Source organism: Mustela erminea, chromosome 7 (genome assembly GCF_009829155.1).
Source record: "Mustela erminea isolate mMusErm1 chromosome 7, mMusErm1.Pri, whole genome shotgun sequence".
Taxonomy (NCBI): domain Eukaryota; kingdom Metazoa; phylum Chordata; class Mammalia; order Carnivora; family Mustelidae; genus Mustela; species Mustela erminea.
In genome coordinates, this window is record NC_045620.1 from 80,858,567 (window position 1) to 80,870,876 (window position 12,310).

At 36.0% G+C, this 12,310-nt stretch overlaps 1 protein-coding gene across 5 annotated transcripts in view; it reads right to left on the minus strand.

Moving 5' to 3' along the window:
* Positions 1 to 231: 231 nt before the first annotated feature.
* XPO1 (exportin 1) overlaps positions 232 to 12,310 on the minus strand; it is a 47,058-nt gene continuing 34,979 nt past the window's right edge. For all 5 annotated transcript variants that reach the window (XM_032352234.1, XM_032352235.1, XM_032352237.1 and 2 more), the window contains 14 exons: positions 11,689 to 11,886; positions 10,590 to 10,728; positions 10,200 to 10,381; positions 9,958 to 10,114; positions 9,699 to 9,862; positions 8,677 to 8,811; positions 8,208 to 8,391; positions 7,801 to 7,907; positions 5,858 to 6,052; positions 4,374 to 4,542; positions 3,332 to 3,466; positions 2,867 to 3,026; positions 2,687 to 2,783; positions 232 to 1,295 (listed from right to left, as the gene is read on the minus strand). In XM_032352234.1, the coding sequence (XP_032208125.1) occupies positions 1,149 to 1,295; positions 2,687 to 2,783; positions 2,867 to 3,026; positions 3,332 to 3,466; positions 4,374 to 4,542; positions 5,858 to 6,052; positions 7,801 to 7,907; positions 8,208 to 8,391; positions 8,677 to 8,811; positions 9,699 to 9,862; positions 9,958 to 10,114; positions 10,200 to 10,381; positions 10,590 to 10,728; positions 11,689 to 11,886 (2,169 nt within the window). In that variant the 3' untranslated portion in view covers positions 232 to 1,148. The remainder of the gene's footprint in view (positions 1,296 to 2,686; positions 2,784 to 2,866; positions 3,027 to 3,331; positions 3,467 to 4,373; positions 4,543 to 5,857; positions 6,053 to 7,800; positions 7,908 to 8,207; positions 8,392 to 8,676; positions 8,812 to 9,698; positions 9,863 to 9,957; positions 10,115 to 10,199; positions 10,382 to 10,589; positions 10,729 to 11,688; positions 11,887 to 12,310) is intronic.

A 12,310-nucleotide genomic window follows, 5' to 3' on the forward strand; every position in this document is an offset into this window, starting at 1 on the left:
GAAGATGCTTTTTGACCGCAAATAAAGATCAAAGGATGGTAAACTGCCAAAGGAATTTGTTTCTTGGGAACCAGAGCCATATTCAAGTAACCCAACTGTGCCTTTACTCCCAATAACTGCAGAGGTTATATTTGCATATCAACAGTGTCCAACTCCACTTAATGTTAGCTAATACTTAAAACACATATAATCACTTTAATGTAGGAATAATTTTGAGCCAATGAAGAAAAATAAATGTAAACCAAGTTTATTTTGCTTTTTAAGTAGTGTTCTTAAAGCACTACAGCTTGGTAAACAATGTAAATTAGTATAAGTCATCTCAAAAGCCAGAGTTTTGTTTTGTTTGTTTTTTAATGAGTTGTTAAAAAGATGCAGCCTATTCTAACAGGATAAATATTTTTAACCATTTCACTTCGAGTTAATGAAGGCTCACAAATGAGCAACACTCCTCATTGAGGAAAACAAAAAGCTGTTGTCGACAAGCGACAGCACACACACACAAAAACAAAAAGAACTGTGTAAAAATAACTAACTGTGTTCCCATATTTTTTTGAAGTCGCTTTACAATGGGATGATATGCACATGATCTTGCTGCAGACTTGCCATACAGACTCGTAACACATGTAGTCTAGACAAACGATTCAGTCCAAGAGGTGCTAACTTTAGACAATGCAGCACTAGAATCCTCTTAACAACGCAATTTGTTTTACTCATTATCTTTTCTTCTAGACTGAAATACAGGCTAGAAAGAAAATGCTCCCTAATTAAAAATTGGTATTGTTTACAGGAAACTGTGTAATTTTGCATTAGAATTTACAAGTATATGTTCAAATTGAATTTGCCTCCTCCCCCCCATCCCAGCCACAAAATGGGCATGAAGTAAAATTTTTAAAAATGCCTTAATTTTTAACTTCATGCAAACTAAAGATGACCAAAACAAAAGCTTAAACAATGGAAGGATATTTCACAGAAAATTTCTTATACAAAAAACACATAAGAAAAAGGGCCACTAGGTGACATTTTAATTTACAAATTGGCATCATTTTGGTCGACAAATATCCAGATGCTGTTTTCTTCTGCTAACAAGAGTTGCAGGGGGGGGGGGGAACCCAACAACAACAACAAAAAAACCAGCATGACTTCTGATTTTAATCACACATTTCTTCTGGAATCTCATGTGGATTAAGGATGCCAGGGACAGACATTTGAAGTTTATGTTTCTCTTCCTGAGCCTGTCGAAGGGCTGTTTCTCTTTCTTCCAAAAACAGATCAGAAGTATCTTCACCTGCAAACTCCTGTGAAAACAAGATAGTTGAGGTGTTAACATAAATTTTGGAAAACTACTTTTGAGGGGGGGAAAAATAAACAAAACCCCCAAAAACCCACACAAAAAAAGAATAAACACCTCCCTGTTTTGTTTACAACGATGATAAAAAAAAATATATCCTTCAACTGGCTGGCTTTAAATTACATTTTTAAAGATTATAGGTATTAGAGAAAGCAAGCGCTCACATGCACAGGGGGAGGAGCAGAGGGAGAGGCACAAAGGGACTCTGTGCTAGGCATGGAGCCTGACACCACATGGGGATCAATCCCAGGACCTGGAGATATCATGACCTGATCAAGGGTAAGACACTTAATTGGGTCACCCAGGTGTCCCTACATTATAATATACTGATACAATTCTGTGAGCTGTTAAACCAAAGGTGTTAGTTGAGGATAAAAAAGGTGATTAAAAGAGGCACAGTCTGATGTCATATATATATAATACGCTTCATAAGCCAGGAGATTTAAAAAGCTGTTTCTCCTACAATTAATGATAAAGTTTAGTTACACTATGATAAGACTTTGTAACTGTTTCAGGTAATTCTCATTCTTTGCATTCTCTACCTTACAACTTAGCTAATATATTCACAGTTGAAAAAAGCCTTATTTCTATCTTGGAAGAAAAAAATCAGAGTAATGTATGCGACCAATTCTTATTTGTCAGGTTAACATAATCCGTCAAGCACTTGTAGATATTATGTTACTTTTAAATTTCTTCTTTTAATTTTTTAAAAAGATTTTATTTATTTGTCAGAAAGAGAGCCCAAGTGAGCACAAGCAGAATGGCCACCAGAGGGAGCAGTAGACTCCCCACTGAGCAGGGAGGTTTACCCGAACTTGATCCCAGAACCCTGGAATCATGACCTGAGCCAAATGCAGACACTTAAACCTGCTGAACCACCCAGCCCTCCCTACTTCTAAATTTCTTTAAAAGAAAATAATATAAGATTAATCCCTCTTCCCATAAATTTAAATGAAGCATTGTGTAACAACAGCAATAACAAGTTGATTATCTGCTTATTTCTCTTAACTCCCTAAATGATTTATAACAAAATGGGTATGAAATTCCCAAGAATCTTTCTTTCCCCATATTTCACAATTTAAGAATGGATGTAATCCCAATATTCCAAGACATTTATATCATCTAAAATGAATTATATTAATAACAACTTTCCAAAAACATTTGAAACCCATCTTGTTCTCAACTACAAATTCGTAGTTTTTCACTCTGAATCAGTCTAGGACTAGTAAGCATGAGTATCGCTCATTCTGCTTTAACAAAAAAGTGGTTAATTCTACAATACAACAACTAAATCATATTTAGCCTTAATATTTCTCCAAGTGCAAACAAAACACATACCTTTATTTGTACTAGGAAATCCCTAAGATGTTCCTTGAAAGCAGGAATATCCTGATTTAAGCTGAAAAGCCCTGTCACAAAGAGCTTCACTTGAGCACTGCAAATCAAAACACAACAATTAAATAATCACTATTTGTTTTTAACTGAAAAATGTATGCGGGTATTAAAAAGCATATTTACTCTTGTAGATGAGGGAATGCAGATTTAAGGAGATTTGCCACATATTCCTGAATGAACATCTGGTTGTTAACTGGATTTCCAGGATTTAATGGTGTACTTATTTTTCCTTCTTCAACCAAATTAAACATATATGCAAGTATTGACGCATGCATTGTCAAACCTGTTGATAAAAAGAACATTATTCACTCCAACAGGCAGTAATAACAAATAGAACACTTAACATTTTCATGGCTATAGATTTTTTTTTTTAAGATTTTATTTTTATTTATTTTTCAGAGAGAGAGAGAGATCACAAGTAGGCAGAGGGGCAGGCAAAGAGAGAGAAGAGGAAGCAGGTTCTCCGCTGAGCAGAGAGCCCGATATGGGGCTCTTATCTCAGGACCCTGAGATCATGACCTGAGCTAAAGGCAGAGGCTTATTAACCCAGTAAGCCACCCAGGCACCCCCATGGCTATAAATTCTTACCAGCAGTATGTGAGGTGTCTGTCACAACAGAAAAGATATGCTGAAGAATATCACAAAAATAAGTCTGATAGAAACTCTGAGCTGCAGCTTCTTCTTGTGCAACATTTTGTAAGAGTGTAAAAAGTATCTGTAAGCCTAAAATGTACAGAACACCAACAAAGTTATTATGGACTAGAAACATTCATACAGAATTCCTACTCAACTACTTGGATTCAAAAGCCATTCTTACCACACCCCCTCCACTAATGACTAACAATTCTTTGCCTAAGTTTTCTTGAGTTATGGGAGTTCAACTAGTAACTATACCTGCTTAGATACAGACTACCAAGTATTAACTATTACCAACGTTCCACTTTTTCTGAAAGTTTAGTCAATTCTCTCCAAATCAACTCTGAAAACAGCATTACCAAGTACCTATCTGTTACACAAACCAATTTCTATTTATTTATTTATTTATTTATTTATAGATTTTATTTATTTATTTGACAGAGAGAAATCACAAGTAGATGGAGAGGCAGGCAGAGAGAGAGAGAGGGAAGCATGCTCTCTGCCGAGCAGAGAGCCCGATGCGGGACCCGATCCCAGGACCCTGAGATCATGACCTGAGCCGAAGGCAGCGGCTTAAACCACTGAGCCACCCAGGCGCCCCACCAATTTCTATTTAAAAGCTAAATAAAAACCTCTCTTGCTAAAGATGTAATGTTTTATCCTTATTTTAACCCTTACTGGCACCAAGGAAAAGCAGATGAGAAAAAGGACATACTTGTGAGGATGTGGAGACGTGATGTCATTCTACTTTCAATTTTACACCCATCTCCTTGTAAAACTTGATCCTGCCTGTGGACTCAACTATGGAAGAGAGTATTCAACTGCTTTTAGGATTTACTTAGACCTACACATGTAAGTGATGCACTCCAATAAAACCCTGATAACAAGTGTTGTTGTCTTACGAGTATATGACTATACCTACACATCTATTTCTAAGAGCCTGTGGATTGGTGGGGCAAATGAATAAAATGAATGAAAGGACATGTGTATTTACCTGTATCTGCAACGTTCCTCATAGTATGTTTAAAAGCCCAAATAATGGAATCCAAAACAAGTTTAAATTGTGCAGGTGGTATAGCCAGGAATGCTGGGAAACAATGAGAATTGACAGCCTGAAGTAGTAAGAAAAAGTTCGTTCTGTGTTCAGGATATTCTTCAAAGTCCTAAAAACAAATGGTGAGAACAAAATATTTCAATGCCTTGTTATGTTAGGTAAGAAAGAAAAAGTAAATCCTAATTTAGTATAAAGGTTTGGAGTTGTTAGTGGGCCTCATAAGCCACGCGGCCTCGTGACTGCAAGGAAACCTGAAGACAATGTAATCTGAGTCCCATCGAAGATGAAATTACCAATTATTACACAAATGAATTACTAAAATGAAGGTCACATTATAAAGAGAATTCCTCAAAACCCACACAAAGAACATCACATTTTCTAGTTACACTGAGACTGTTACTACCATGTTATGAGTGACTTCAAGATCAGTAATACAGATCTGAAAATTTTTTAGCTGCTGTGTAAACCTGTATACTTTTATCTACACTTTCCCTTCTTGGTTAATTTATTTTCCCATTTCAGGATGCCTGGGTGGTTCAGTCATTAAGCGTCTGCCTTGCCTCATGATCCCAGGGTCCTGGGATTGAGCCCCACATTGGGCTCCATGCTCAGCATGGAGTCTACTGTATCTCCCTCTCCACTGCCCCTGCGTCTCTGTCAAATAAATAAATGAAATCTTAGGGGGAAAAAAATTATATATATCTAAAAAAATAAAAGCGGGGAGAAGGTGGTTCCCCACAAAGCAAAGAGCCCCAATGCGGAGCTTGATCCCAGGACAGAGTCACTAAATTTTTAATGCTTAAAATGTAGCAACTTATTACTAAATGCTAGCGGCTATTTTAATGTTACACTCTATCTAATTTACTATTTTGTTAAGGTCTTTTTAAAATTAAAGATTTATTTGCTTGAGGAGGTGGGCAGTGTTCTTGGGAGGGAGCAGAGGGAGAGAATCTTTAAGCAGAAACCCCACTAAGTGCAGGGCCTGGGAGATGGTGCTTTATCTTAAAACCTGGAGATCGAGACCACCAAGAGTCAAGAAGTTCAACTGTCTGAGCCACACAGATACTCCAAGATCTTTTAAAAAGTACTTCTGGAGTGCCTGAGTGGCTCAGCTGGTCTAGTGTCTGGCTCAGTCAGTTTAGGGTCCTGGGATTCAGACCCAGTACTGGGCTCCCTGCTCAGTGGGGAGTCTGCTTCTCCCGTGACCTCCACCCCTCCCCTGACTCATGCTTGTGCTCTCTCTCAAATAAATAAAATCTTAAACAAACAACCAAAAGGTAAGTGTTTCTCTGGTCTACAAATCCAAATATTTGAACTCCAGAGCTTAAAACTTATGCTACTCTCTGAGGTATCATTTATTTATGCTTTTAACTTAAAGGATATATACTACAGAATTTCCCATAATTGAAATGTATACCACATACCTTATTTATCATATTCAACGTGCATTCAAAAACAGCATCAAATATTTGAGGTATTTCAGCTGTTATATGTCCTCCTAACTTGTTGACAATAATAGCCATAGTACTAAGCACTTCTGGTTCTCTAGCAGCTGGGACATTTCTCTGATAATCAATGAGAACTGCATCCAATAGAGGAGGAACAAAATTTTCAGCTACCTATTTAAAAAAAAAAAAAAATTTTAGGTTTTATTCTATGTACTTGCTAACAATACGAAAACAGATCAGTGTTGTGTTGACATTTAGACTGAATATCTGCTTTAAACTGGAAAATCCCATGTTTTAATTTGGTTTTGGATTTTAAAACTTTTTACCAAAAGAAACCAAGAAACCATAATAGGCTGGGAAGAGCCACAGACATATTCAGAGTTCAAATCTGTAATTATAAAGGTAACTTGGGCCCAAAATCAAGTGACTGGCTCCAAATTACTGTGGCAGGACCAGGATTCTAGGGGTACTGCACGTGGGATAACTTGCCTAAAAGAATGAAATAGAGTCCTAACCAATACTGTATCAATTCTGTCAATGAATAATATCTGTAAAAACCAAGCAGCTCATATCTAATACAGAGTAGACACTCATTCACAATTATTGTTTTTTTAAACTTAGTGAATGCTACCTGTTAAGTACTTTAATAAATAAAAGTAAAAACTACTTACTATTGTAAAAGGAGTTAGAAACGTACCAGAAAGACCCTGAGTTTCCATGAGTCTCAATAAACAGGGTCATATTAAAGTGTAACTTACGTGCCTTTAATAGGTTCTTTATTAAGACAAGGACAATAATTACAAATAATAATTCTCCTAACTAAAGGTTACCAGTATTAGTAGTGTGCTACTATACAAAATAGGCCTAGTAAAATTTTAAGGATAAGCACATTATTTTTCAGATAACCCACTTGTTCTGTTAGACCAGAACTGATTCTCATTTTACTCTTAAAATGCAGCAATTCTTCCCGCACTTAAAGTGGTTCATAAAGTTTGAGTTATTTAATTCACTGCCCCAACCCTCAATACAAATCTTTGCTATAAAATGATACTGTCTTCTTCTTAGGATTGCAAACACTCCTAAATTTGCCCAAGCTATTGTAATTATGAACTTTACAATTCCTTTCATTCATCTCATCTAACTTCGAATTTGAAGTAAGTTTTGATCTCATAATACATGTGTTCGAAACCTTCCAATATCTGATATGCTGAGAATTCCATAACTGTTTTCTGAACAAGTTCCCTGAAAAGTATCTCCTTATCTGTAGGAACAATACTGAAATTTTAAAGCTATGAAAATAAACAGTACACTTATCAACCACTATTTATTTGCATACAGCAAAGACTAACATGACAGGATTCCTTGTAATATTCCAAGGATGAAAAGAATGAAATGGTAGAATAAATTAAAAATACACACTTAAAGAAAGTACTAACACACATTTTCCCAAGTTGAGGCATATATGGAGCCTCATTTAGTTTCTGAAAAATCATTTTCCTTTCTGGAAATGATTTAAGATTAAAAGAAAGAAGAGTAAAACAGACTTAAAACTTCCACTGGGAAGGCCTTTACTTCCTTACTTTCACTACAGAAGCAAACTATTGACAGCTTTTAAGTTGCTCTGAAGATTCATGAAGAAACACTTACTTCATGAAGAAAAAATTTCATCAGAATGTTTACTATCCATAGGGGAAAAAGGGACTCAAGACACTTTGTTACTCATCACTACTGTCCCCTACTAACAGCAATTTCTTAGGAAGATGGTATACATAATAGTATTTTCAAGTATTCAAGGAGTCTGAAAAATAGAGGACACTGCAAGATAATGCCAAACCTACCATTTAAATTACCTTTAAATGAGCTATATGCACATAACAGAGAATACAGCATTCACTTAAAAAGTGTAACATTTCACATACCATCTGTGGATCATTGGATCGGCTCACCCAACCAGATATTAACTTTAAAGTTTCCCTTTTTACTGTTCGCATACTTCTAATCAGCGGTTGCTTTGTAACCATCTCACCTAAAAAACAAAATCCAGTGAAATCCAACTTGACAACTAAAATTCTACACTGGCAGTTACATGTACTTCAGATATAATAGTTCTGACTTACCACTCAAAAACATAAAGACAAGGGAAAATAAACTAAGAGTAATTTTACAAGGGAAAGATGTAAGCAACTCATTAAAAATAACTGTCTATGGTCATTTGGACATTAGGAGAGTTAACTTAAATCTGTAAGAAATGAATGCTTACACTAAGACTGTGAATGGAGAACTGATTTGTTATTTCACCATTCCACAAAAATTCAGAATCACTTACCATTAGCCTGGATAGCTGCTGAAATATTTTCACTGAGGCACTTGTATACATTAAGCATATCTAAATAAATTCTCCCAAGCTGAATTACAAAGGGATGTCCGACAGCTTTGCAGGCTCTAACATTTGTTTTCAATATGCTACCGAGCTGCTTAACTGTTTCAGGATCTTTAAGTATATCCACATTCTGTGAAGGACAAATAACAAATTTCGTTTATCACATGAAAATTATCTTTGTAATTACTAAAGCAAAAACCACTACCCACACCCTACTCCAAACCACCATCACATTTATAATTAAAAATAGTAAAACAAGAAGTCTTTATACCTACAAGTATAACTAAGTATAGAGTAACAGTCCCAATATACCAACAAAACAAAATACAATTACGGTATAATTTTTACTACTTTTGTAAACAACACTGTCTTCTTGAATTCCATTAGGACTTGAGAAAAGAAGAGTAAAACTTACTTTGGTTGCCTGCTGGATTATGCTATCCCAAACCTGATTAGGGAGTAGCATATATTTTTCTATCAAATGTTCTTGTACTGTTTGGTCTGTTTGTGCACCAATCATGTACCCGACAGCTTCATAAAATGTATGGACCTATGTAAAAAGGCAGACACTTCACTTTTATGCATAAGGAAAACTACACACAAGCTATTCACGTACGTATTAGAACCTATTTTTTTGAGTCTGAGAAATACTTACATTAGGCAGGAAAAAAGCCTGTCAAACTTTTGCCTAAATTTTTGCTGCACTATGAAAATTTAACCACTTCAGCAGAGAGGTGGGTGGGGATGGGGGTAAAATAGGTGATGATTAAGGAGTGCACTGGGTGATGTATGAAAACTGTTGACTCACTACATTATACACGAAAACTAACACTGTATGTTAACTATAGTGGAATTAAAAAAAAAAAATTAGCCACAGACACGTGAACTGAGTCCAATGGTGGCACTCTCTCTACTGCCATTCATAAATTCTGAGTGAAATAGTAGTCACGGGATACCTGTGTGGCTCAGTTAAGCATATAGCCCTCCCAACCCCATGTATGCTCTGTCAAATAAACCTTTAAAAAAAAAAAAAAAAAGTAACTACATTTTGAGGGGGGGGTAGAGGGAGAGAGAATCTTAGGCTCCATGCCCAGTTCGAGCTCTATCTCATCACCCAGAGAGCAGGACTGGGGCGAAAATCAAGAGCTGGATGCTCAACGGCCTGAGCCACTCAGGGGCCCCAATACTGCTTTATCTCTCTCTCTTTTTTTTTTTTTTAAAGATTTTACTTATTTATTTGATAGAGACTGCAAGAGACGGAACACAAGCAGGGGGAATGGAAGAGGGAGAAGCAGACTCTCTGTTGAGCAGGAAGCCTGATGTGGGGCTTGATCCCAGGCCTGGGATCATGACCTGAGCCAAAGGCAGACGCCTAATGACTGAGCCACACAGGCACCCCTACTACTCTTCTAAGAAAAGGCTTAGTGTTCTACATACCTGTTGAGGCTGAAGATCACAAATTATAGTGTTGATATTGTTCAAAATTTCATCAATAAATGGCATTACTTCTCCAACCTGAACCTGAACAAAATGCCTGCGGCATTTCTGAGCTATTTTAATGAAAGTATCACAAGCCATGTCTTGGACTCCGTCATGGGTCTCTAAGGAAACAAAAACATTTTTCAAAAAATTTTCAAGAAAAAATTTTTGTTTTGTTCAGTAAATAGCTAAATAATATATATTAAAGAAGATTTACCATGCATGAATTCAAACAACTTGTTAACTACAGTCTTCAAAAACTTCCAGTGAGCTCTTAAAAACCTTGGATATTGACCTACTATGTACATGATATTTGATGCAATAATAGCTTTATTATCTTTGCCTCTTTTCTGTTCACATAATCCTAATAGATCCTGTAAAATAAGACCAATTTCAGTCATTTATATTAATACAATATAGTTACTTAACAGTTCCAGTTCATATGTATCACTTGCATACCTTTATAACAGTAACAAGAAAGCGTTTTTCATCTTCTTCATGCATTGCTCCACTAATGGAGCCTATTGCCCAACACAATGTATTCAAATTTTTCCATGACCACTCTGTACCATTCACTTGATTGTGAAGTTTCTCAGTCATTATTCTTTCTGTATCTACATAATCCAGATGAGTAAGATAAACTACAAAGGAAGGGAAAAGGTTCCAAAGGTTCAAATGCAAAACTCTACAATCAAAAAAATTTAGTAATAATAGCACATCAATAAAGGTAGTTATTAACAGATTCAGAAAAGTATAACACATTTCTTTAAATAATATTTAAAAAAAAAAAGTATTTCCACCCCAGAATTATAAGGAGAAATATTGAATTGACAGTATTTATTCACTCACCTAATGTTTCTCTCATATTCTTATACAAATTAATGGAATCTGTATCCTTCATGAATTCTCTTACAACTTCTCCCTGATCATTTTCTACAACCAATACTTCCTCTGGTTTAGCCATACGACTAACCATCAATAAACGGACCTACTCAACAGTAAACAAGAAAAATCTATTACATTTTTGCAATCAGCCACATCGAATGTAGGAATAAAAGTTTAAGCACTTCACACTTTAGGCCAACATACTCCCCAAACTGTTCCCACAATATAAAAGAATATGAACATTTTAAAAATGTAATTCTAGGGGTGCCTCTGTGTGGCTCAGTCTGTTAATGAACATCTGCTTTCAACTCATGTCCTAGTTCTACGGTCCTGGGATTGGTGAACCTGAATCAAGCTCCCTGCTCAGCAGGGAGTCTCTCCCTCTCTTCCTCTACCCTCCCCAATGCTTGTGCTCACTTTCTCTCTCAAATAAATAAAAATTTTTAATTTTTATTAAAAATAAACCATTTTTAATGGTTTTCAAATGTTAATTATCTTGAATAAACATATACTATTAAGTTTTCTGTGTCTCATCCAGAAAGCGACTGATTCAGTAGATTGGTAGGTGATTTGTATTTCTAACAAACTTACTGGTAGGGCTAATGCAGTCTACTTCTATGGACACACTTTGGAGAACTGTAGTTTTTTTTTTTAGAAGATTTTATTTGTGAGAGAGCAAGCGAACCAGCATGCACAAGCAGGAGTAGCAGCAGGCAGGAGAAGCCGACTCCCCTGCCAAGCAAGGAGCCCAATGCAAGACTGATGCAGTACTCAATTCCAGGACCCCAGGATCATGACCTGAGCTGAAGGGTGATGCTTAACTGAATGAGCCACCCAGGTGTCCTGAAAACTACAGTTCTTAAACTAATCCTTTTCAATCTTCTAGCTCTGAACATAAATGGAGAAGTTATTGGATTCTTTTTGTACCTCTCTTATTTGGACATATTGTAAAAGCCTAAATAAAATTAAAAAAAAAAAAAACAAAAAAAACCCCCACTACTTTTAGTCTTCAAAATCACAGCAAGGAACAGGTAAAGCACTCAACCACCTACTTTATTATTACCTTGGATAACACGGGCAAATACAGCTGTCTCCTGGGAGGAACATCAAAATGTTGACTTCCAGATAGCAATGGAGAAGCAGATGTAGAGAATGGGCTCTCTCTATAGAGTTCAGCTGCCAAATGATTCCAGTACTCAAGACAAATCTTAAAGATTTCAGTTTCCTCCACTTCTGATACCAACAACATGTAATGAAGGGCCTACAAAGACGACCAACAGTTTTAAATTATCCTTAGACATTTTCATCCTACCACAGATTGCCTTCCAATTGTTACTAGAATAAAAATTCACTTTTCATTTTACACAACTTTGAGGTTTCATTATTTATCTAAGACTAGAAATTCTCAAAGAGCAAACTGTGCTTTCTTCAGAGTCCTAGTCCTAGAACTTTAGAACTTTAAAACTTCATGTAGTAGCTGGCCAGTATGTATGTTAAATAAGTTCCCTAAAAAGGTATGGACACTAAAGGACATTTGGTACTAATATTCAAAAGGTGTAAACAATTCAAATTTCCATCAACTCAGGATTGGTTATACAAAGTATTATGCAACCATACAATGGACCATTATTCAGCTATATAAAGAGATGAAATAATGGTACATGCTTCAACATGAATGAACTCTG